The sequence below is a fragment of the Ictidomys tridecemlineatus genome, chromosome 4, assembly GCF_052094955.1.
Source record: "Ictidomys tridecemlineatus isolate mIctTri1 chromosome 4, mIctTri1.hap1, whole genome shotgun sequence".
Taxonomy (NCBI): Eukaryota; Metazoa; Chordata; class Mammalia; order Rodentia; family Sciuridae; genus Ictidomys; species Ictidomys tridecemlineatus.
In genome coordinates this window covers 208,475,043-208,497,980 of record NC_135480.1, presented here as the reverse complement: position 1 = coordinate 208,497,980, position 22,938 = coordinate 208,475,043, and the positions used below count along the sequence as shown (strand labels likewise).

The following is a 22,938-nucleotide window of genomic DNA, read 5'->3' as shown; positions in this document are numbered from 1 at the left end:
TAGGCGTGGACTTGCTGGGTCATGTAGTGGCTCTACGGTGACATGCTTAGAGAACTGCCAGAGTGGTTTTCACTCCACTTCCACTCCCTCCAGCAAATATGAGGCTCTCACTGTCCACGTCATGGACAGCACTGCTGCTGCCCACTGTTTCCACCCATATGAATGTTTTGATCCATTTGTCAAAGTTTGGGCTGGGGTTGTGGCTCAGTGGTGCGAGGCCCTGGGTTTGAGCCTCAGCACCACATAAAAATAAAAAAATAAAATAAAGGTATTGTGTCCAACTACAACTAAAAGATAAATATTAAAAAAAAATTGTAAAAAGAAAAACTAAACTCAGAGATTCTCCCAGCACTGAGTTGAAACAATGTTGCCCATCTGCATTGTTACTTGGAACAGGAGGAATTCTTCCTGCTGCCATCCCTGCTAACCCCAGGCCACACCCGTCCATGTTGCAAAGTGGACCTGAGCCCCATGGGGCACTGCTGGAGGGTGAGGATGACCCGGAGCTACAGTGAGGGCACAGGCAGGGGCCACTGAATATTTGCTGAACGTATGAGTGGGTGGATGAACGTGAGGATGGATGGGGGACAGGCGGAGGGGCCGGCGCCTGAGGAACGGGTGAGGGAGTGAGGCCCCAGGGTCCCAGCACAGGCTGCTCGGGAGGCCAGGCAGCATCCCCCACCTTCCTGTGCTGAGCTGTCATGCAAGGTGCTGTTGTCCTGGGCCTTCCTGGCTCCTCAAATCACGCTGAATCTCCTGGGACCTGCCAGCAGGAGGGGCCACCTGAGGCGGGATGGTGGCAAGTGGTTCTATTTTGGGGGGAGCAAGAGTCATTTCTTAGGCTCCCTCTCCACCTCTCCTGCTCCAGGAAATCAGGCTGAGATGCCACCAGCTGCCCGGTGCACAGGCCCCAGGGGCAAGATCCCATTGTCACAGTCGACAGACAGATGGACAGACAGAAGAGCACTGCAACCCGCCACAGGGAGCCTGCTAAGGACACAGAAAGAGCTGCAAGGCAGATCCTACCTGCCCAGCCTCAGTGGAGGCCACAGCCCCAGCCTCCTGGGAGCTAGCCTGGATCCAGGTGCCCAGAGACTGACATCAACTGTGTGTAGCTGTGGTGGTGGTGGGGAGTACGGTCACACAGCCAGTGACAACTAGTGCAGCCCCAGGCTCAGGGTCTCCCTGCTCTGCCCCTGCTCTCAGCCCAGGCCCACTCACAGATAGTTCTTCCTGATTCTGTCCAGCATCTGCAGGAGGAAAGTGCCCAGGTGGGGATCACTGGGAATGCCAAGCCAGGCCCAGGGCCCTGCCCTGAAGCCTTCTCAGCCTGACCCCATCTGCCTCTGGTCATCTCCCAGGTTGGCATGTGGCAGATCCCCAAGGTTATGTGACCCCTGAACACTCCCTCCACACCAGGTCCTGGGTCTGGGGGCTCCGGCTCCTTCCCCAGCTGGTTGGTCTTGGCTCTGGCTGGGTCCGGAAGAGGGCACATCTAATGGGGCATTTCAGGCTCAGGGAGAGAGAGGGCTGGGGAGTCACTGTCCCCTCTGCCCCTCCCTCACCCAGGCCCTCTGGAGCCCCGCTGGCTCCCATCACCTGAGGGCAGCGCCTGGGCTCTTCTTCCTGAGCAGCCCCACCATCACGGCTGCTGTCCTCCACACCCACCTCAAGTGGCTGGGCTCAGTGGTGTCAGCTGTCCACTGAGTGTCCCCTTCTGCTGGGGCCACCCTGCCCACCCTGTTCCTGGTAACCCCAGACCTGGAAACACAGCAGCTCCCAGTACAAGCTCCTGCCGGTCCTCATAGGCCTGAGTCCAGTGGGAGTTGCAGGGGTCCCTACTGGCTGATGGCAGGATCGGGGCCTCCATCAGCTTGGGCCCCCCGGGGAGGTGGCATGGGTGGCCTGCTCCCTTCCATCAGGCTGGAGCAAGGCAGAGAGGAGCCAGTCTCCCAGTGCTGTGGGTTTATCCTGGGCATGCCACAGATGCCCAGCCCAACGTGACCAACTCTGGGCTGCCCTCCATGGGGGTCTGGTACAGTTCCAGAGGCTCCCAGGGGGCCTCACACTGTGTTGTGACTGCCTGGGTCTTTGTTCCCAGAGCCAGCCTTCCCCAAGATCATGGGAACAGGCGGTCCATAAGGGAAATCCTGTGTAGCACCAAGGCCATGCCTGGATTGGCTCACAACTGACTGCCAAAACGGCCCCTGCCAGCACTCAGGCACCTTCAGGTTGGGGTTGGAGAGTCGTGCTGGTAACTGAGCTCCAGCCAGAGTTCACTTCCTGGTGCTCCCAAACCAGGAGCAGTAGCATCTAGAGACCACCTGCACCACCCTGGCTGGCAGCCCCCTGCTCCTGGAGATACTCCTGCAGGTGTGGTCCCAGTGAGCCTGGCTGCCACAGGTGCTCAGGCCTTGAGCCACCTGAAGGCCACCCTGTCCCACTGGACTACAGTCATGGACTTCTCAAGACAGAGGGCTCCCTGGGGTGGGCAGAAATCCTCAGAATCCCAGGCCCACAGCTGTCCTTACCACAGGGAGAGTAGACAAACGCCCTCTAGTCTTAGCTCAAGGCTGCACCCACACCCAGGCTGCCAGGGAAAAGGCCACTGTGCAATTCCCTGGCCTGCAGGCTCCTCATGGGCCCCAACACTTAAAAGCCCACCTTCAAGTGGCAGCTGGCACCCCTGCAGACTGCAGCAGGGCTCGCCTCACACAAAGCCTGCCCGGCCACACCCTGGGTCCAGTAGAGACCTGCGCTCCGAGTCACATTCTGCTCAAACATAACTTTATTTTTGCTGCCAGCTGCTTTGCTCGGCCTGTCCCAGGCAGAACTTCCCAGGGACTTGTGCCTCATCACAGTGCAAAATGGCCCCTGAAGCCAGGCTGCCAGGGAAAGCAGCCCACCAGGGGGATTCTGATTGAGAACTGAACTGGTATCTGAACCTTCCTGACACCCAGTGTCAAGGTGGAAGCCAGGACTTCTCAGGGGCCAGGGAGAACCTGGTTTTCCAGCAGTCAAGGTATCAGCTTCAGGTCCTAACCAGGCCACTGGGGACATGCGGTTTGCCCTGCGTGTCTGCCCCACGAAGATGCAGCCAAGTCTCAGCCCAGGGATGGTTGGGGCTATTGAGTGCTGTTACTAACAAGAGCCTAGGACGGAGAATGCAAGGGACTTCCAGCTCAGACCAGGCCTCATGGTGACTTGGGACGAGGATCGTGGCCTGTCACAGGGAATGGCTCACATCCACTCTGGGAGGAGAGTCAGCTGCCCCGTGGCCCTCTGCCCGCTTGGGGCTCTGCAATCGATGCAGGGCCTCCACCTGGCGCCGTTTCTCCTTGGCCCGGGTAATGACCGTGCGGAAGAGCCTGCAGAAGAGCTGGACAGACGGTGGGGAGTCGTCGTTGCCAGGCACGGGGTAGGTGATGAGGCAGGGGTTGCAGTTGGTGTCCACGACACCGACTGTGGGGATGTTCATCTTGGCTGCGTCCCTCACAGCCACGTGGGGCTCGAAGACGTTGTTGAGTGTGTGCAGGAAGATGATGAGGTCAGGCAGGCGGACCGTGGGGCCGAAGAGGAGCGGGGCATTGGTCAGCAGGCCACCCTTGAAGTAGCGGGTGTGGGCATACTCGCCGCAGTCCCGGGCTGTGTTCTCGATCAGGTGTGTGAACTGCCGGTTGCGGCTCACGAACAGAATGATGCCCTTTCGGTAGGCCACGTGGGCAGTAAAATTCAAGGCTAGCTGGAGGTGCGAAGCTGTCTGTTCCAGGTCGATGATGTCCTGGTCCAGGCGGCTCCCGAAGATGTAGGGCTCCATAAACCTGCCACAGACCCCATCAATGGTCAAAGGTCACCCCGGCGCTCCTGTCTGGGCACCTGGGCTGGGAGGCACAAACCGCATCTACTTCCCTTGTGGAACTCTGTCCAATGATTGACAGGTCGGGGCTCAGGGCTGCAGAGGCCCCTCAGGAGCCTCGGCATGTTACTACTAATCCTACCCTCCGCCGCCTCTTTCCACACGGAGCTGGGTAGGATGGACCCAAGTGAAGGTTTGGATGTTCTATAGTCAAACATCTGACCAGTTCCTGCTCACCTCCACAGCCTTGGAGGCCCTGCTCCATCCAACAATGGCTGGAGGCCCTTAACCTCTCTGGCCTACCTCGGAACCTTCACCAGCTAGCAGGACTGACCCAAGGTTGCAGGCTCCCTCCAAGACACACAGGAGAGTTTAAGTGCCTTCAGGGGGCTTGGGGAATCCCACCAGTAGCAGCCAGGCCCCAGTCCAGGTCAGGAAGACCCTGCGCCCTCCTGGGAACCACCCCTGGGACACCCTGGCCAGGCACTTCAGCTACCTGTGGCGACAGCCAGCTTTGTGTCCCAGGTGCACGCGGGCATCAAAGAGGCTTTTCACTGAAAACAGCTCCTTGACGTTGAAGAAGTCAGCGTGTCTGAGGGGCTCCTCCAGGATCTTGCGGTGGGTTTCTAGGGCAGGGAGGGCAGGAAGCTGTGGTTTCCCACTGGGCCCACCCAGCAACCAGGGATCCCTGAGTGGAAGCCACAGGGCTGGGGGGTTCTGGGAGAAGCCCGGCAGCCAAGACGCACCCAGCCCCAGGAGACCCCAGGAAGCCATAGTGGCCTTCACAGCAAACAGAGCTGGACCCGGGTTCTGAAGGAGACCCAGCTTGTGGGTAAGCCGGGTCACTACCATCCCTTGTCTGGGGTCCCTGTGGCCCTCCCAGCCACCAGGCCTGGCAGACAGACTCAGGTCCGTCGCCAGAAATCCCCCTGCATGAACCCAGCAAGGCGGACGGCCTGGTGCCCAAGGGGTCCCCGGGCCACGTGATCAGCACAGGCTCCTAGCCTCCGGCCAGCGGTGGTCCCGCGCGGCTGCAGGAGCGGCTAGAACCAGCGCGAGCCGCAGGACGCCGCGCCTCCGCGCCTCCCCGCCGCCCTCCGGGGCTCGTTACCGCTGTCCTCGGGCTCGCTGGCCGCGGGGGCCGGGATGCCCGCGAGCGTCCTGCCGGGGCCAGCCGTCTGCAACCATCCGGGCCAGCGCCTGCCAGGCCGCGCACCTGCGGAGAGAGAGCCTGCTGACGCCGCGCCCCCAAGCCTCAAGCCCGGTCCCCGCCGGGCGCGGCCACTCACCCGCGCGGAGCAATCGGGGCAGTGCGGATGCCATGGCGGCGGGCTCGCGGGCGGACGAGCGGACGGGCGCACGGCGCGCCTCCCTCGCCGCGCGGGGCCGCAGCGCCACCTGCAGGCCCGGAGGACCCGCCACCGCCCGCCCGCAGACAGACCTCTGGGAGGCGCGCTGCCCGGAGTCCCGGCGGAGGACGAGTCTGCGTGGGCGCGCTTGGCCGGGTGGGGAGCGGGGTGGCGTGGGGGTTCTTGCGCCCCCACCCCTGTGGACAAGGCGTAGGGAGCCGGTCCCTGGCCCTGCTGCTCGACCCCTCACTGCAAAAGTGCAGGGCAGAGAACTGGGGTGCAGCTCAGTGGAAGAACTTGCCTAGCGTGCATAATCACGGGGTTCATCCCTAGTCCCCCCCTTAAAAAAAAAAAAGAGGTAACAGTGCAGACCGATGAGGCCCACATCTCTCGTGGGACCCCTTGGGCGATGCGGACCCTCGACCTCTGCTCCAAGTCCAGAGCAAACTCTTGTTCTCCAAGATCGTGTTTAATATTTAAACAATATGTGATTCCGTGAACTTAGGAAAGTCTTGGGTCTAAGTTTGGGTAGTGGGGGCGCGGGCTCACCGGATTACCCGGGTCAAGGAGCACCCCTGGTGTGTACAGTAAGCACCAAATTGTTATTGCTTGCCACGTGAGCGTTCAGCACTCAGACCCCATCAATTTGCTGGTGAAGTCCCAGGGCCTGTGGTTTCATCCAAAGCGCTTGCTGCTGCATTTGGGGAGAATACCGCGGTGCTCCGGAGAGTCCCAGGAAGACACCCAGAGCCCTGCCCCCGCAACGGGCTGAAGGCTTAGGGCGTCTCTGAGGACGGTCCCAGCGGAATTCCTCCCCGTCGTGGATCCGTCCGGTCCTCGATCATTCACCCAAGGAACGTTCTAGACCTGCCTGCCCAGGGGCCATGGCTCTTCCTGCGGCGCTTTTAAGGACTGGACGTCCGGGTCAGGTGACACCGTCGCCTAGCAACAGGACGCTGCGCCCGCCGCCTGGGCTTCTCCTGCCCAAAGCCAGCTTCTGCTAGAGGCCAAATGTCGGAGGAAAACCCCCCGGAGTGCGCAGAGCCCGCTGAGTCGAAGGCCGAGACGCCCCCGGAGAAAACCAGCGACTACTATCGCGTGAGCCCCCACCTGCCGGTCAGGTTCAACAACCCGGGGTGGTTTCGCGGCTACGGGTAAGGAAGCAGGGCTGGTCCGGGTCCACGGAGAGGCCCTGCCTCGGATGCACGTGCCGTGCCACAGCTGGTTCTGGGGCTGGGCTCAGGTAGTCCTGGATGAGAAACCCCACCCTCCCCAAAGACCCTCAACTTCCTGCTACGGAAGTCAAAAGGAGCCTGAACTCTGCCTGAGCCTTGCTATCATTACCAGCAGTGAGCTCCTCAGACTGCCCGTCCATGGTCAGTACGGTGGGGGATTGTGGGGGATTGTGGAGACCCTGCGGAAAGAAAAAACTCATTCTGGTTCCAGTTCCACAATCTTGTGCCCCGGGGTCTCCTCTCCTCCCCTCCTGCAACTGTAAGATGTCAGCTCTGCTGTGGGGACTGTCCCAGGGCCCTGAGGCTCAAGGACATAACTGGAATCTGAATTGCTGCAGGGGAGGTGAGGCACCCTCTGCCCCCACAGTTTCCTGTGCCCCATTCTCGGTGGAGACCACTGCCACCTAGAGACAACTCTCCCAGGCCTCTAGTGTGGAGTTCAGCTGCAGCCTATAGTAGGCAGGTGGTGTTCCCTGGCCACATTCCTTCTTCTGCACCTGGGCATCCTGAGAGTGAACTTGCAGCCAGGGACCCCCGGAGGCAGGGTCTGATGCTGACCTGTGGCTCCCAGCAGGGTAACGAACCTACCCAACCAGTAACAGTTCTACCAAGGTCTATCAGGAATTTGCTGGTGAAGTGCTGTTTAGGAGTTGGAAGGAGTAAGGATTGTGGCCAGCAGAGAAGGTCAGAGAGGCAGGCCTATCAGGGCTTCAGCCCTGTGTGTGATGGGGGCCAGTGAACACTGCTGTGTTACTGGCCCAGGCACACTGCTCTCCTTGGGGGCATTGCCAACAAAGCTCTATCAGGCAAATCCTGTAGGGCTGTGGCGTGGGCAGACTTTGAATGAACCAGGGGAACCATATCTGCTCTGCAGGGCCAAGGAGGTGGTCTCCCTGTACAGGACCAGTAACCAGGCTTACGGGAGCAGAGCACCCACTGTGCATGAGATGCCGGTAAGTGGGAAGCAAGTGGCATTTGGGGATGTGTCTATAAGAGAACAAGCCTTCGAAAAGGCAGCACATCGTGAGGGTGAGGGGTAGAGATGGGGGACCCCAAGGCATCTCAGACCATGTTGGAGCAGGGAGGAATAGAAAGAGGTGAGTGGATGGACTCTCGAGAAAAATGTCTTCAAAAACGGGAGGAGTGCAGGGTGTGCTTTTTCATTGTCCTTGTCCCCATGGATAAAACCACGCCTGCAGGTGCCATCACAGGTGCACACAGCCATTTCCCCAGGCGGTCAGTTCTGAGGCAGGTGACTGAAGAACTCCTTTCTCTCTGGTCTTAAACCTTGTGTGAAGCCCTCACCTGTGACCGAGAGGCAGCACTGGCCAGGAGCCGAGGCTGCAGGAACTGGGTGCGTGGGCAGGCACAGGGTGGTGCTTCTATGGGAACTGCCAGACAGGCCTGCGTAGCAGCCCTGCATCCCCAGGTCACCAGGGTCACTGTTTGGGGTGAGAATGTCATGGGGCCCCCATCCCCATGGTGTGAGAAGGCCTGGGAGTCACTGCTTTGGTGGCGGTGTGAATAACAGAGCTCTTGGGAGAAAATCATTTGCCAAAAACGTTTCTGGGACACTCAGGAGTCACCCTCCTGGAATCAAGGACTCTGATGTTCCCCTGGGGCTCAGTCATTTTGATGAAAAGGAGACACATTCAAGGGGATACAGATGTTTCAACTTTAAAAAAAAATGCTATTTAAAAAAATGCTCCTCTCGTAAACTGTGAGTTCTGCATCCACCGGTGCCACCTGGCCACGGGTTATGGAGCACCAGAGGATAGAGACAAGTTTCTGCTTTTTGTGGTGCTGGGGATCAGACCAGGGCCTTGGGCATGCAAGGCAAGGACTCTCCCAGCTGGGCTGTGTCCCAGCCCCAGGGTGAGTTTTGAGGGAGGTCTTCCTACTTCTCCACACGGGCGGTCTAGCCCATTTTTCACCTTCTGGACCAAATGTGGAGGCTGGACTCCTTGAGCAGCTGGTGATCACCTTCCTTGTCTGGGCAGAAATGAAGGTGCTTTGCATCTTTCTAAATTGCAGGGAAGGGATTTATGTGACAGGGATGGTGGGTACATGTGTCAAACCCACAGAAGGGTCTGGAGAGGGAGCCTGAGGCACACTGCGGACTTTGGTTGATGACAAAGTATCAATTCTGGCTCACTCGTACAGAGGGGCCACCGTGAGGGGACGTTCCCAGGTTAGCTGTGCTTTGCCGTGGCCAACATGACCTGCAGGACAACTTAGAGGAGCAAAAGTTGATGTTAGCTCATGGTTTCAGAGGTTCGATCCATGGTTGGCCAGCTCCATGGCTCTGGGCCTGAGACAGAAGATCATGATGGAAGGAAGTGCCAAAGGAGAGCTGGTGGGCTCATGGCAGCCGGGAAGCAGAGAGGAGCCAGGAGAAAACACAGTTCCTAGGGACACACCCCAGTGACCTATTTCCTGTCACCTCACCCCATTCCCACCTGGAAGTGCATTCAATCTATGAATCCATGGAATGGATTAATCCACTGGGTCACAGCTCTCATGATCCCATAATGTCACCATGGAACATCCCTGCAGTCTCACGTGAACTTTTGGGGGACACCTTGTGTCCAACCCATAGCAAGGGGGAACTGTGTGTACTGGTGGGAGGCAATTTGGCAACTCCCTGTAGTTTCAGCTCAGCTTTCTGTAGATCTAGATCTTCTCTTTAAAGTCTTTTAAAAATGTACAGAAGCTTCTTGCACTTGCTTCCTGCCAAGGAATCAAAACACGGACGGTGAAGGATGGTCACCTATCTAGGGTATAACACCGGGTGGAGGGGTCTCAGGGCCACCTGATGATGCCATCCTGCTGGGCCATTCCTGCCAATGGCCTTGGTGGGCGCCCCTCCCACCTGGTGGTTGGGGGTGTGGGTACTGGACAGTTTTAGAGCTCTGCAGATGGTTTTGATTCAGTTTGTGTGAATTCCCCAGAATCCGTGTGTTAAAGGATGGTCGCAGGTGCACTGCTGGAAAGGGCAGAACCGTTAGGAGGTGGGGTCCTACCGGAGACCTTCAGGTCCCTGGAGGGGGCCTCTGAAAAGGGTCCCATCTCCTGCTGCCTGGCTCCTGATGTGAGCAGCTTGTTCTGCCCATGCTCCTGACCATCAACATCCTGCACCCCCACCAGAGGCCCAAAGCAATGGGTCTGCCTCGTCATGGACCGGAATTCCAGAAAAGTGAGCTGGAATAATCCTTTCCTCTTTCTAAGTTAGTCATCTCATGTATTTTGTTAGTACATCACAAAACTGACCAATACACCTACTGACAGACGTTATTTTATTCCACAGAACACTGAGGTTCAGAGAGGTCCAGTAACTTGTGCAGCACAGCACAGTTGGGCAAAGCCGACCTGAGGGCCAATCCAGACTTTCTAATGCTCATGGTCACACACAGATGTGAAAATACCTCAGTGAGGTGGCCCCATATCTTCTTCTTCCTCCTAGGTGATGGTGAAAGAAATCTCAGATAACAAGTGCCCCAGACACCAGGCGTAATCACGGTGCTCAGAGCCCCACCCTGGTCTCTCAGCTTCTGAGGGATGGAGATGGCATTTTTCTTTCAAATTCTTCTTCCAGAATTGCCTGCCTGCCTGCTCTGGAGGACGACTGGGGGCACTGATCCTCACGTTCTCTTCTCTCTCCCAGAAGGTGTTTTATCCATGTTCCACCAAGTTCTCCAGACACATTTTAGCGAGTGAGAAGTTCCAGCACAGTGCTTTCAACGTCTGCATGGAGAAGAGCCTGGTGACGGGCCCCGACAACTACATCACCCACTGCGACCGGCTCAACTTCCACCCCAGTTACAACGCCAGGAAGCCGTCCATCTGTGACTGAGGGGGCCCAATGCCCCTGCCTTCCCATCTGGCCGCTGCCCCCTGGAGCATGGTGCTCCCTGATCTTTGACGGTTTGCCCAACTCTGAAGGTGCAGATTTCACTGTTTTCTCTGAAAATACTTTTCCTTTCTGGAATAGAAAAGTGTGCAATAGGCTTGGTGCTGTTTTTTTCTATTTTACGTCTAAACACACACAGAAAAACTGTATGACTTGGCTTCCCACGAAAACGCTGCCCCGGCCCGTTTCCAACTCTTCTGACGTCTGTGATGAAGGTGCAGGCTGTGGGTGTCCTGGGACCCTATCTGTCCTGAAGGCTGGGAAGGCTTGGGCAGCCCACTGGGGTCTTCTGGGGCGGGGCGGGGGGGGGCACTGTGACACACATTACCAGCTGGGCCCCCACGGCATGGCCCTGGGCAACGTGGGCCAACCCTCCCTGGGTGTGGCGTAGACGGGACCAGGACTCGAGAAGAGCAGCACCTCTTTAGCAGAGCTCAAGAGGGTATCACTGGATCTGTTCAAGGTGAACATCCTGAAGCCATGAATCAGGGCCAGGCGGGGGCAGAGGTGGACCAGGGTGGGCCACCCTCAGTCTTTGGGTGACAGGGTTCTCTGTATTCATTTAAAAATTTCAATAAAAAGTGAAGGCAGTCGGGGAATAACCAGTATTTTCCTGAGGTAGGGGAAATAACTACATTGATCTTTATATCTCTGAGGTCCCAAATCAGTGTTTACCATGGCCATAAGGTCTGCAGTAAGAAAAACATCTGTTTCTTCTTTCTGCAACAGGATAGGTCTTTCACACAGTTTTACTTCCTTCCTAAGAGTCAGGGAATTTGGGAAATACGGGATCTGAAAAGACGACACTGTCACATGCCAGCCATAAGAGCTGCTTCACAGCACATTTGCCGCAGGGACCCTCTTCCTTTGTAAGTAAGGGAGAAACTGGACCTTACAGCTGGCTGATTCTTCAGGATGCACGTACCACTGTTAAAACACAAAAGGGAGCATCCAGCAGCATCTGAACGTCCAGTAGGGATTGGAAGTGGTTTCCAGGGAAAATCAATGTGGTCAGGAGGAAAGATAGACAGCCGTGCCTGAAGATGGGTCTGAGCTGGAAAACCCACAGTTCAGTGTCAGACCGAAAGTACGTTTTACAGTCTTTAAAAATGTCCCAATGCTAAGAACCCTTCTGAGTTTGGCCTCCACTCAAGTAAAAAGGTGAGGCTGCTCGGCCTCGCCAGCCAGGTTTCTAACTTGCTAGCAGGGACTGAACCAAGCCTCCTGGTGATTCCAAGGAGCAGGCTGGCAAGTCCAGGTGCCACAGCACAGCTGTCCAGGAAAACAGGCCACTGGGAAAGCCACGGCACTTGACCACACCCCCGATTCCAGGCTGAGGGCAACGTGGGGGCCCAGGCTGGGGTTAGGGGTCTGCAAATGATGTGTGGCGGTCCAGGTCTGAACTCACCCGCAAGCTTCACGGATTTGACTGTGGCATCACAACTGGGCACAGAAATGCTTCACTGGCTGTGCCCAATGAGTGTGGCTTGTTAACAGCTGCTGTATGAACGCAAAGTTGGACTCCACAGATTATTCTAAATAACTGCCTGAAAAGACTAAAGCCCCAGATAATTCCAATCTAACTCACGTTTTGTCTTCGTCTGTTTTCTGTTGCTTTAACAAAATGCCTGATGCTGGGAGACTTATAAAGAATAGAGGTTTACTTGACTCATAGTTTTAGAGGTTTATGTCCAGTGTGTGAAAACTAGTGAGCCTGTGGGAACAGAATCACTGTCACCTGATTCTGAGGGGCCTGAGTGGTTGCTGAAAGCGTAAACAGGAGGTTAGGAGGCAACTTCCATCATCTCAGGAGCAAGACTGGAACCCACACGAGGAGCCAGAGGACGCCTGCACAGCTCACCCACGCTCCTCCATCGTCAGGGCCATCTTCCAGCATGCAGACAAGCCACTCCCCCTGGTGACCACAAAGCCTGGCCCCAGAGGCAGCAGGGGGCAGCTGAGCAGGGGGCCTGAGGATAGCAGCAGGAGTGACCACGGAGGATGGGGTTCTGAAGCGTGCTCCCCAGCACACACGTGGCCTGCTGCGCTGTGCACCAGTGTGCCTGGCCTGTCACCGGAGGCAATGCCACACCCGCATGGGCCTGTACCTGTGTCTACACCCGTACCTGCGCCTACCTGCGTGCACACGTGGGACGTGTCGATCACAGCTGACGGCAGTGTTTTCGAGGTGCTGTCTCCCCAGGGTGGCAGCAGCTCTAGCCTGCGCTGTGCGGGGGCTTGGTGCAGAGGACCCCAACCTCCAGTGAAAGCGAGCCAGGCTCCCGGGTGAGGGAGAGGCTGGACACTGGCCTCGCCAGGCAGGGGCTGGCAGCAGAGTGGAGAGGACCTCAGGGCTAAGTGCAGGGTCCGGCCCCTCAGGGTTCTCGCGCCAGCACACGGCACAGGCCAGGCCCTCGCTTAGACTGCAGTGAGGACAGACCACATGACCACAAGAGGTGACTTGTTGGTGATGCTTGATTTATTCATTAAAAAAAAGTTCTTATGTACAAAATGAGCTGATGTTTGTATCCAGGAGTTAAAAGCACTCTTTAAAAAGTTAAATAAAAGTCAGGACATGGATTACATGGAGCGCTTAAGTGAAGGAACACGCCACAAGGAAGCTATCACACGCACATCGGGATGCTCAGGACCGCAGCTTGGCCCAGCAGAGGCTCACCCTGGGTGGGGTCTGCCCCTGGGCACAGAAGTGGGTTCCTATTTACACCCGGGGGGTATAGGGGGCATAGAAGACTCACATCCACATTAGAGTACCAACATCACCGGCTAACGGTACACCGCCTCACAGCTGAACCCGAGTTGCAGAACTTGGGGTGACTGGAGGGCATCAGTGGCCAGCATGGCCTGTCCCCACAGTGGCCATGGGTACCTTGGTGCCACCGGGCAGAAGGTGAGGAAACCAAGGCAGCAGCATCACTTGGCCCTGACCCAGGGACCAGAGGCCATGGCCTACAACCAGCGCCCTTCTGCCCCAGGAGGTGGGCTGCAGGAGGTCATCGGCAGCACTGGCTCGGCCACTGGTCAGACCCTGACTGGCTGCAGCTCCTGGACGGCAGGTATGGAGGTATGCAAGGCTTGTCCCCAGCACTGAGCTCTGGCCAAGGTGTTTGGGGACCAAACCACCTGATTGCTGTGCTTATTCACTCGTGTGCACAAATCAAGAAGAGGACAGTTAAACGCTCATACGGTGTGATCTCTTGGACCCACGATCGAGAGGACAGAACTTCCAGGAAAAGAGATTTACTTAGATGTTAGAATCACCTGGTGACTGCAGGAGCCTGGACACTAGAGGACTGGGCTGCAGAGTGTGCCACTGTCTCAGTGGGGTCTCGCGAGGCCAGGACTGGCCAGTCAGTTCACTTGCTGGCCACTGTGCTTTGAAACATTTTACTGACCCAAGCTGTGATGGCAGTGTTGAGAGGAACTGCTCTGGCTGCTAGGGACCAGTGGGTTCTTTATTGAAAGCACTATTCCGGGAGCTTCGGACAGACACGGGCATTTCAGGGCTTCCCAGAGGGTGGCCACTGCCTCCCAGGCTTGAACATCTAAACCAGCAACTGGCTAGAGTCCTGGCCAAGGTGACCCTCGCTGTGACAGTAAGAACCAAAATGTGTGCTCATCTGTGGCTCCATGCAGACCCAGAACGCTGCAGTTAGGAACACCCTTCAAAATCAAGACGACATTTTCCAAAAATATTTTTTACAGCACTTTAAATAATTTACAAAAAGCTACAAAAATCATATTTACCAGGACACGTCTGTTAAATAAACCTCCTGTTAGTGTACACATGTACAGGGCTATGTACAGGACACTGGCTGCACTCTCCTGCGCACGCGGATCTGCATCAGGGGCGGGCCAGGCTGCACGTCACAGCTTGAGGACTCTGCCCTTCGCCACTGAGCCACGGTCCTCCAGGGAGCTGTCGCTGCATTCACTGGCATCGCTGCCCAGCACCTCCTGGTCCTGGTCATCCCTGTCCACCACCCTGTGGCCATACCTCAGGTCCAGGATGCCTTCCTCTGAGCCCAAGTTCCTCTTGTCCTGCAAACCGAGCCCTGCCCGGGCTTTCCTGCTTGGCCAGTGCCCACTGTCCTTCACGAGCAAGTGTGGGCTTCCAAACACGGGGCTGTGACCAGCCTGGGTCTCTCTGAAGGCCGAGAAGGACGGGCCCTGCAGAGGCAGACCCAGGTGGGGACTGAAGAGGCCGGCCTGCTGGCCTCCCCAGGGGACGCTCTTCCCAAAGTGGAACAGCTGGGTGGACAGCAGGGGAGAGAAGCCTGGAAAGGACAAGTTCTTCCTGGGGTCCAAGGTGAGGCTGTGCGGGACCCTGGCCTGCCCCTGGGTCCCCTTCTCTTTCTCACCCCCAAGGCCCCCGGTCCATGCTGAACTCCGACCTTCTGAATTCAGAGACCATGGGCTGGGCAGCCTGCTGTGGTGGGCCAGGTCACTCCAGGGGAGGGCCAGCTCGGCCTGAGGTCCCGGGTTAGGGGACAATAAGCTCCGGCTCCCATAGTTGACATGAAAGGATCCCCCGGAGCTTCCGGTCTCAGCTCCCGCTGTGGCACAGCTGGGCAGCTGACCAAAAGCACTTTCTGTGGCTGCGGGCTCAGCGCGGGGTGGGCTCTGGTCTTTGTGAACATAGACGTTTCTCCTACTCGCAGGACACCCTTTGGCAGAGGGGTTCCCACTGGCACTCCTGGGCAGGGTGGGCTCACACCTGCCTGCAGCAGCTGGGTGGTGGGAAGTGTGCTCGGTGCGGGCTGCGCCCTTCCCGCCGGGGATGAAGAGGCTGGGGGCACCCGGTCCCCCAGCCTTCTCTGTGCCTCTTAGTCCTTCAGCCAGTGGAGGGCCGCCCCTGGCCCTCTGGCTCCGTGTGCACACGCCGGGCTGCAGACTGGGGGCCAGCTCCTTCCTGCAGGGCTCCTCCGGCCGGGCTGGGCCCCCTCCTTGAACCGCTGAACTGCTCACGGACTCCTTAGCCTTTTCTGCCAAAAACTTTCTAATCTCCAGTTCGATGCTGTCGTCACTGTCCACTGAACTGTCCTCAGACAGGGAGCTGGGGGCAGAGCACGCATGGTCACGGGCTCCTGTTTCCTTGGAGAATGGAGTCCCTTCGGGCGGTCTCCTCCTGGACTGGAGAGCTGGGGCTGCGTCCTTGCCCCCCAGCTTCCTCCCCTCTGCTGGACCACTGAAGGCACTGGGCGGTCGTCTCCCCAGGCACGCCCTGCTGTCCCTTCTGGACGTGGACAGGCAGCTCCTCAGCACCCGCGGGCCTCTGTCCTTCCAGGCTCTCGGGAGGCCTCCCAGCGTATGCACCAACCGTGTCTCGGGGGTGCTGAACCTGACCTTCTTCCTGCAGGCTGCCCGGGGATCCCTGCACCTCTTCTTGAGCTTCCGCTTGGATCTCAGCAGGTCCTTGATGGCCGTGTCGAGGTCCTCGTCACTGTCCAGCGAGCTGCTCTTGTCCTCGGAGCTCTCTCTCTCACCAACACTCCTGCCTTCTCCTGCCTTCCCCTGAACCCCAAGGCCTTGCGACACGCAAACGTCACTGAGCAGGAAAGGCCTGGAGGGCACAGGCTGGCTCCTGGCCTGGCACTCCCTGCCGGGGGCCTCGCCGGCGTTCGCCTGGCTTGGGGGGTCCTGCCCGCTGTGGCCAGGCTGAGCCTGCCCCTGGCTGCGGTCACCGTCCTGGGCACTGTCTTTCACCTCCCTTGGTTTCTTGGGGGTGGACATCCTCACGGCACTGGCTCCACCTCTGCGTTTCCTTCTGCAGCTCAGGGGCAGGTCTGGGGGTTTAGAGAGAGGGGCCTTGGGGACACTGGTCTGGCTACTGGGGCCTGGTGGGGAGAGGGGGCCTGGGGTGGGCTGTGGGCAGTTTTCGGCTCTGGCCAGCAGACTTCCTGACTGTGCCTTCAGAGCCAAAAACGTCCGGATCTCCTGCTCTATGCTGTCGTCACTGTCCACGGAGCTGCTGTCCCCATCAGAGCGGGAAGGCACGTTGGGGGAGCAGAAGGGGGGGCCTACAGACGTGGGCCCGCTGCCACCCTCCACAGGCGCCGGCAGGATGGTCTTGGAGATGTCCAGGATGGCTTCAGCGCACATCAGCTCGGCCGAGGTGTCTGCGCGGTCCGAGGCCCGTTCCCAAGGCCCGCTGCTGCTGATGGTGCCTGCCGGAGGTACGGCAGCCCTGGCATCCCTGGGTGGCTTGGAGAGGTGGTCGGAGTCCAGGCCCCCTGGGCTGGGGTCTGTGGCCCTGGGGACCGCCGGCTTCCTCCTGCTTGGAATTCTCCTGGGGGTCTCGGGGAAGGCACTTCTCAGTGAGCTGCCCGGGCTGCTGGCGGGAACGTCGGGCCCCTTCTCCTGGCTGAGCTGGGCTCCCGGTGGCGGGTCCCCGCTGGCCTCCTTCCTGGTCTTCTCCAGCTGATACAGCTGGATGGCCTCCTCGATGCCGTCGTCGCTGCTGGAGTCGGAGGCCTCGTGCTGGGGGGCCACACTCCTGCCGCGGCTGCCCCTTCTTCCAGCTCCGCAGTTCCTCTTGCCCCCGCCCCTGCTCTGTGCTGCCTGGGGCTTGGGGGCAGCAGGCCTTGTGCTGCCCAGGTTCTCAGGCTCAGTGGCGACCTTTGGCCTGAGGCTGCCGGGCGCTGTGCTGCCCTTTGCTGACCTGGGAGGTCTGCGGAAGACAAACTCCTTACAGGCGCCCATCAGACTGTGGCGGGGCGGCGCCCTGACGGGGGGCTCCTGGGTGGGTTTCAGGGTGGATCGGGCTGGACTTTCGCTGGGATCCGTGCTCTTGTCCACAGACCCGTCGCACTTTTGGTTTCCATGTTGTCTTTTCTCATTCAAAAACTGCTCTATTTCTGCCCGGATGCTCTGCTCAAAGGAGTCCTCGCTGCTCACACTGACGGGGGAGGTTGAGCCCTGGTCCCCGCCGGCCTCCCCAGGGCTGCCAGGAACACTGGCTGACACTGGGGCAAGTTTTGGGGGACACAGGGCGGGCGGGGTGCCACTGTGTGGAGGCTCTGGTTTGCCTCTGCTGCCCCCTCCTGCGGCCCCGCCAGGCTGGGCCCCCCTGGGCATGGGCTGTGCGGCACCACTCTTGGCCTTCAGATACTCCTGGATGGCCTCCTCAATGTCCCGGTCCACGGAGTCGTCACTGTCGGAATCCAGCGCCAGCGGGCCAAGGCTGGCAGCTCCCTCCTCGGCTGGGGGGTGGCGATGGGCAGCCAGGCCACAGGCAGCAAAGGCAGGCGGCGCGCTGCGCAGGGCAGGGCTGGCCGCCAGCCTGCCCTCCCGGCACCCCTCCGCCCGCTGGCTTCTCTGCGAGGCACGCTCATCGTGCGTGCCCAGGGCGGCCTCACCGCGCTGCAGCGTGCTGATGACCATCTGCACCCTGGCACTCACCGAAGCTCTGGCGACAGCGTCTTCTGACTCTGAGAAGCACCGGGGAAACCTAAAGCTCCCCGGCGGGCCAAAGGCCTCCCATTTGGACTGGAGAGCGACCACTGGAGGGGCGTTCATGAGGAACATCCTAGCAGACGGGTGGGGCTCAGGGGGACTGCGCTGTGTTCTCCTTGGGTTCACATCCTGGGACAAAGAGAGCACAGGGCACAAGGTCCAGGGAGCAGCTGCACCAGCTGCCCCGGGCTCCTCCACTGCAAAAGGAGGCATTTCTTCCCTCTGGGCCAGGCCTGCTGAGAAGACCCAGAAAGAAAATGCCCCCACTCTGTCCTGCCTCCCCCTCAAGGAGGACTAAGGTTTTACTTACCTCAAAAGATTGTCAGGAGGTGCTGGTGTGACCAAGTCCCGGACGTTGAAAAGAAGGACTATGACAAATCCCGGTGAGGGTGACTTCACAGGAAGAGTCATTCTTGGCAGGACCACCGCACTCCTGAAACAGAAAGGTGTGTGCCGTGAGCGGCTCAGAGACCGCTTCCCCAAGCTTCTTCCAGTTACTTCTACTAAGACCAAGACGTCACATGTACATCTGCTGGACGGTCTCAAGGACCTGAATCATTGTTTTAGCTACTTAGCAGGCTAGCCACCCCGAACACCGTCTCACGCCCTCTCCACCCCTGCAGTCACTCCCAGGTCTTGGGGTCTCAGCTGAGCTGCTCCCAGCAACACTGAAGGCCAGCTCACAGCTTGCCTTCTCGCAAAAGGTCAGTCCCTGGACTGCCCTACAGAGCATGATGTGCCCTGGGTGGCCAATGACAGAGCAAGATGTGCCCTGGGTGGCCAATGATGGCACGGCTGATAATTCTGACCCCATCCCCAAACTGAGTGCAGTGAGGTTCAGATGTGCGGGAGGCCCACTAGCAGACACTGGGCTCCCTCAGAAGGGTGCTAGGAAGCCATCACCACCCTAGGCCTCAGGAGCTGGGTGGGCTTGGCCCACACTTTCCTTGGCTTCCTCTGGATCCTGTGTACCAACTTTCTCGGTTTAGCTGGGAATGTCCTTCCCACGAGCATGTGATCTGGTTGTTTACACACCACACACCTTCCTCAAGAGAGGGGGGGCCAGGCGCCACCTCCCGGCAAAGGGGCAAGCGGTGGGAACCGGCAATCAGAGGGCATGCCAAATTCAGAACTGACTCACTTGCTATTACCAATCTGTGCTCAAAAAGTGAAACTAAAACGGAAGAACTTATTGCAATTACTTGAAATTCTCTTCGAGTCCAGGCTCCCGTTCAAAGGCTTCAAGGCTGCCTTCGTCACTCTGTGCTCAGGGAGAGGTGCCCTCTGCCAGCTGCTTGAACACACATTCCACTACCAGAATTAAGAGAATCAGAGACAGCTAATTCAGAGACTGCAGCTACAGTTCATAAATATTTTTCTGGAAAGACTTATCATTAACTTAAGAGCTCAGAGTTAAGTTCTGGAAGAACTTACCTTGAGACATTAATCACAGCTACTTTACAAAGCTCCCGGAGCTGAAAATGGGTGCATGAGCTGGCTAGTGCCTCTCAAGTTCCGGTGTCCACTACAGCACTATTTCCCCTAAAATGTCGCCTCTGGAGAGGTCCCCAGAGGAAGCAGTGGTACGGGACAGAAGACAGGGCTGGGCTCTTTCACTGGGTAGGGGGCTTGTGCCCACTCTGCTGTGGACATTATTCAAATTGCCAGGACAAAGCCACAGAAATGACAAAACATTTGCATGAGCCCTGGGCTGTGAAGAGTCTAAACCAAAGATATTAACTCCTTAAATAGCAATCCTGCCTTAACAAAGGGGCCTAGGGAGGGTGGGACCCTGGGGTGCCCTGATTTCCACTCCAGGTGCAAGATGCGGCAGGGAGTCACCCACCTCTATCAACCAGTTTACAGCTTGTAAATGGTGCAGACAGAGCCTGGTCGCCCAGGGAAAAGTTTTCTGAGTTCTCCAACTACTTAGTCCTAGAAGTTTAAAAAGCCAAGAGAGCTCCAGAGACAGCCTGGATTTAAAACAGTCAGCCAGGAGAGGAGTCATCTCAAGAACCCCGCCAAGGTGAGGTGAAGTGTGGCTTGGTCCAACTGCTACCATGCACCCAAGGGCCCTAGAAACTGGTCTCTAAGTGACTGTAGGGACACTAGCACCTGCAGGCCAAAGCCACCTGGTGTCAGATTTAAGAGCCAGTGGAAGGCATCTGGACATCTTCCTGGTCTAGACACCCACGCCCTGGAGAAAACAAAGCCACACTCAAGCCCTGGCCACCTAACTCTGTCCTCTACCTTCCAGAAATGCCCCCACACCAACACCGGGCTCAACTTGTGCTCTTACCTTCCAGGTGGGGCTTTTCCTAGGGTTAGGGGAAGCCAGGGTCTGCACGCTGGAGAGGAGAGGAGGAGCCCATCTTCGAGGGGGCAGCGGCAGGAGGGTCCTCTCCACCAACCTGAAAGGGGCGGGGCTGGAATTCAGTTGTAGCCGGCCCGAAGCCGAGACCAACCGGATCGCAACCCGCGCCCCGCCCCCAGCAAAACTGCAGCGATCCCAAGCCCGGCGGGAGGCCGGGGAGCCTCTGGCTGCTCCTGCCCCGCACCTCAGCCTCAGCGCCCGCTACTGGGCTCGACTCGCCGCCCCGGGAGCTGGAGCAGCAGCCTGGCCCTCGGCCTGGGAGGCGCGGAACCTCCCCCGGGAGCGTCAGGCCTCCCCGCAGGTCTGCGCCCCCCGCGCTGCGTTCCGGGCTGCGAGGCTCGGAGCCTGCGGCCCGGAGCTCGGCTCCCTCCCGGAAGCTCCGCCTGGCGCAGGGCGTGAGCGCTGCCCTGGGGGCCAGGCAGACCCGGGTCGCCTTGGTCCCCGAGCGCCGCGGGCCTCACCTGCGCCTGACTCACCTGGGCCCGGCCGGCGCCCGCCAGCTCCCGAGGGACGCGGGGCGCGCGCAGGGGCTGGCGGGCGCGGGAGCTGCCTCCGGGGGCCGCGACCCTCGCCCGGGCGGGGACCCGCCCCCGAACCCGCCCGCCGCGGCGCCCCCTCCCGCGAGCCCCGTCGCCCGCCGCGGCCTGCACGGCGCCGCCCCGCCTCACCTCCGCGGCCGCCCGCCGCGCCTCGCGCCCCGGGAAGGCGGCCGGCCGGGAGGCGCGCTCCGCCCTCGGCCCGGCGCCGGGAGGGGCCGCGGGGCGTCCGGCGGCCCGCGCCGCCCCGCGCGCCGCCGCCCCTCGCCCGGGCGCGCCGTGGGAAGCGCGGGAGGGCGGGGCCGGCGCGGGGGCGGGGCGACCCCCCCAGCCGCCCCCTCCCCGCCACCTACCCGCGGCGGCGGCGGCGGCGGCCGCGCTCCGGAAGCCGTGCCCGGTGGCTGGGCATCATGGGAATGGCACGGCCGAGTTCCGGGGGAGGCGCGCGGCCCGGCCGGACCCCCGCCCGCGAGAGCGCGCCCACCTGCCGCCGCGCCGCGCCGGGGCCGCCAGCGCCCGCGCCACCCCTGCCGGGGCCCGGCCGCGTGGGCGCGCGCCACGGAGTGCACGGGTGGTGGGCCCGGGCTGCCTGTCCCCGGTTCCCGCTCGAGTCAGACCTCCGCGCGGGGACCCGGCCGTCGCGCTGTCCGCCGGGTCCTGGGCCCGGGCCTGGTGTGCGCCCTGCGCCGAGTGCGCGCAGAGCGGGTTGGAGGTCGGGCGCTGCGAAGTCCACCAAGGCGAGGGGTGTGGCCGTGGAAGAGCGAGGGGAGGCCACTTGACTGTCGTAGTTAGTACTGTCCTAAGCTGCCGCGTTGCTAGGCGCTGCTTCGTGTCCCGGGTGTCTGGCACCTGCCCAGCCCGGCCTTCCCTTTCCGCAGGCTTCCAGAGATGCCGTGATGCCCTGCGCAGGTCTGCATAGAGCTAGAGTTGAGCCTGACCTTCCTGTGCTGGAAGCCTTCTGCAGGCGCCCCCCACGCTGCTGCCTGCGCAGGCCTCCAGCTGTCTTCCACTCCCTGTTGCTGAACGCTTCTGTGTCGCGCTCACTGCCACACACCTTAGCTTTCCTAGCCTCAACCCACACCCAGAGCCTGAGACTGGGCAAGTGACCACCAGGGTCATGCACTTCAGATGACCGGCTCTGCACGGAGGTCCTGTCCTATTTTGTTTCTGCAGTTCACTGGCCATGGGACTCAGAAGTCCTGGGCTAGTTTCCTTCGCCTTATCAAATGGTCTGGAGATACTTGTCCAGGCTTGGGGTCACCCCAAGTGTCTCTGGTAATGGCAGGGAAGAACCCGGTTCCCACTCCTGGAGGGGGCAAGGCACTGGGGGTTTCTTTCTTGACCAGAAAGTAGGAGATTGGATAGGGTCAACCCCAGAAAATGAGAAGGGGAGTTGGGATCAAGTTTGGGGGTCAAAAAACCCATTAAAATATTGTAATGCCTGCGAATTGTTTACAAGGAACAAGTTTTTTTCCTCATTATAAATTAATACTCTTGGGCTGGGGATGTGGCTCAAGCGGCAGCACGCTCGCCTGGCATGCGTGCGGCCCGGTTCGATCCTCAGCACCACGTACCGACAAAGATGTTGTGTCTGTTCTCTCTCTCTCTCTCTCTCTCTCTCTCTCTCACACACACACACACACTCTCTCTCTCTCTCTCTCTCTCTCTCTCTCTCTCTCTCTTAAAAAAATTAATACTCTTTACTTAAACCTGGGAGAATAATTAATAGTCACCACCCCCATGACATGGGCTATTAATATTTTGGCATGTTCTAGTACCAGGGATTGAACCCAGGAGTGCTTTGCCACTGAGCCACACCTCCAGCCCTTTTTATTTTTCATTTTGAGACTGGGTCATAGGGCCTCTCTAATTTCCTGAGTCTGGCCTCAAACTTGTGGTACTCTTGCCTCTGCCTCCAGAGGCTGGGATCCCAGCTGTGTGCCCTCTGGGCTCTATGCGGTTTTTAAGCCAGCTCATGATGAACAGCTGGATGTCCTTGGAATACTGGACATCTCCCTAGGATAGCTTTCTAGAGGACAGCCTGCTGGGGCAGAACCATGGTGCCTTTTGCCAAAATGCCCTCCAGAAGCCCTGCTCTAACTTGCTGTCGGGCCTCGGTGATGCTGTTTTCTTGGCTTTGTGCCAGTTCTGAGTGGTGTCACACCATTTCGTCTTTGGCAGTCTGACAGGTAAAACAAGGCTTTT

General features: G+C 59.1%; 3 protein-coding genes across 11 annotated transcripts; 1 reads left to right on the top strand and 2 right to left on the bottom strand.

Moving 5' to 3' along the window:
* Positions 1 to 2,770: 2,770 nt before the first annotated feature.
* Mrps2 (mitochondrial ribosomal protein S2) lies at positions 2,771 to 5,506 on the bottom strand. Its single transcript, XM_078048639.1, has 4 exons — positions 5,146 to 5,506; positions 4,968 to 5,072; positions 4,353 to 4,482; positions 2,771 to 3,821 (listed from the first exon to the last, which is right to left on the bottom strand). Exons 1-4 carry the CDS (start codon positions 5,177 to 5,179, stop codon positions 3,227 to 3,229), a joined length of 864 nt encoding a protein of 287 aa, XP_077904765.1. The 5' UTR covers positions 5,180 to 5,506; the 3' UTR covers positions 2,771 to 3,226.
* Positions 5,477 to 10,447, top strand: Pierce1 (piercer of microtubule wall 1). Of its 2 annotated transcripts, none has more exons than XM_021734366.3 (3): positions 5,477 to 6,359; positions 7,315 to 7,393; positions 10,108 to 10,447. In XM_021734366.3, the coding sequence occupies exons 1-3, from the start codon at positions 6,217 to 6,219 to the stop codon at positions 10,291 to 10,293; spliced, it is 408 nt and encodes a 135-aa protein (XP_021590041.1). In that variant the 5' UTR covers positions 5,477 to 6,216; the 3' UTR covers positions 10,294 to 10,447. The 2 variants fall into 2 exon arrangements, with proteins under 2 accessions (XP_021590041.1, XP_005337001.1); XM_005336944.5 differs by having other exon boundaries at positions 10,105 to 10,447.
* Positions 10,448 to 12,807: 2,360 nt separating this feature from the next.
* Positions 12,808 to 21,651, bottom strand: Ppp1r26 (protein phosphatase 1 regulatory subunit 26). Of its 8 annotated transcripts, none has more exons than XM_078048636.1 (5): positions 21,351 to 21,651; positions 20,123 to 20,234; positions 19,026 to 19,134; positions 18,134 to 18,256; positions 12,808 to 17,952 (listed from the first exon to the last, which is right to left on the bottom strand). In XM_078048636.1, exon 5 carries the CDS (start codon positions 17,893 to 17,895, stop codon positions 14,236 to 14,238), a length of 3,660 nt encoding a protein of 1,219 aa, XP_077904762.1. In that variant the 5' UTR covers positions 17,896 to 17,952; positions 18,134 to 18,256; positions 19,026 to 19,134; positions 20,123 to 20,234; positions 21,351 to 21,651; the 3' UTR covers positions 12,808 to 14,235. The 8 variants fall into 8 exon arrangements, with proteins under 8 accessions (XP_077904762.1, XP_077904759.1, XP_077904761.1 ...); XM_078048633.1 differs by lacking the exon at positions 21,351 to 21,651 and adding an exon at positions 21,087 to 21,234; XM_078048635.1 differs by lacking the exon at positions 21,351 to 21,651 and adding an exon at positions 21,087 to 21,200 and having other exon boundaries at positions 20,123 to 20,249.
* Between the last annotated feature and the right edge of the window lie 1,287 nt (positions 21,652 to 22,938).

Excerpts from the sequence above, each read along its gene's own strand:
- Mrps2 (XM_078048639.1), bottom strand. The coding sequence starts at position 5,179 with ATGGCATCCGCACTGCCCCGATTGCTCCGCGCGG. Across the intron at positions 5,073-5,145 it reads GCCCCGATTGCTCCGCGCGG|GTGCGCGGCCTGGCAGGCGC; the intron begins GTGAGTGGCCGC and ends CTCTCTCCGCAG. Across the intron at positions 4,483-4,967 it reads CAGCGAGCCCGAGGACAGCG|AAACCCACCGCAAGATCCTG; the intron begins GTAACGAGCCCC and ends TCCCTGCCCTAG.
- Pierce1 (XM_005336944.5), top strand. The coding sequence starts at position 6,217 with ATGTCGGAGGAAAACCCCCCGGAGTGCGCAGAGCCCGCTGAGTCGAAG. Across the intron at positions 6,360-7,314 it reads GGGTGGTTTCGCGGCTACGG|GGCCAAGGAGGTGGTCTCCC; the intron begins GTAAGGAAGCAG and ends TCTGCTCTGCAG. Across the intron at positions 7,394-10,104 it reads CCACTGTGCATGAGATGCCG|AAGGTGTTTTATCCATGTTC; the intron begins GTAAGTGGGAAG and ends TCTCTCTCCCAG.
- Ppp1r26 (XM_078048636.1), bottom strand. The coding sequence starts at position 17,895 with ATGTTCCTCATGAACGCCCCTCCAGTGGTCGCTCTCCAGTCCAAATGG.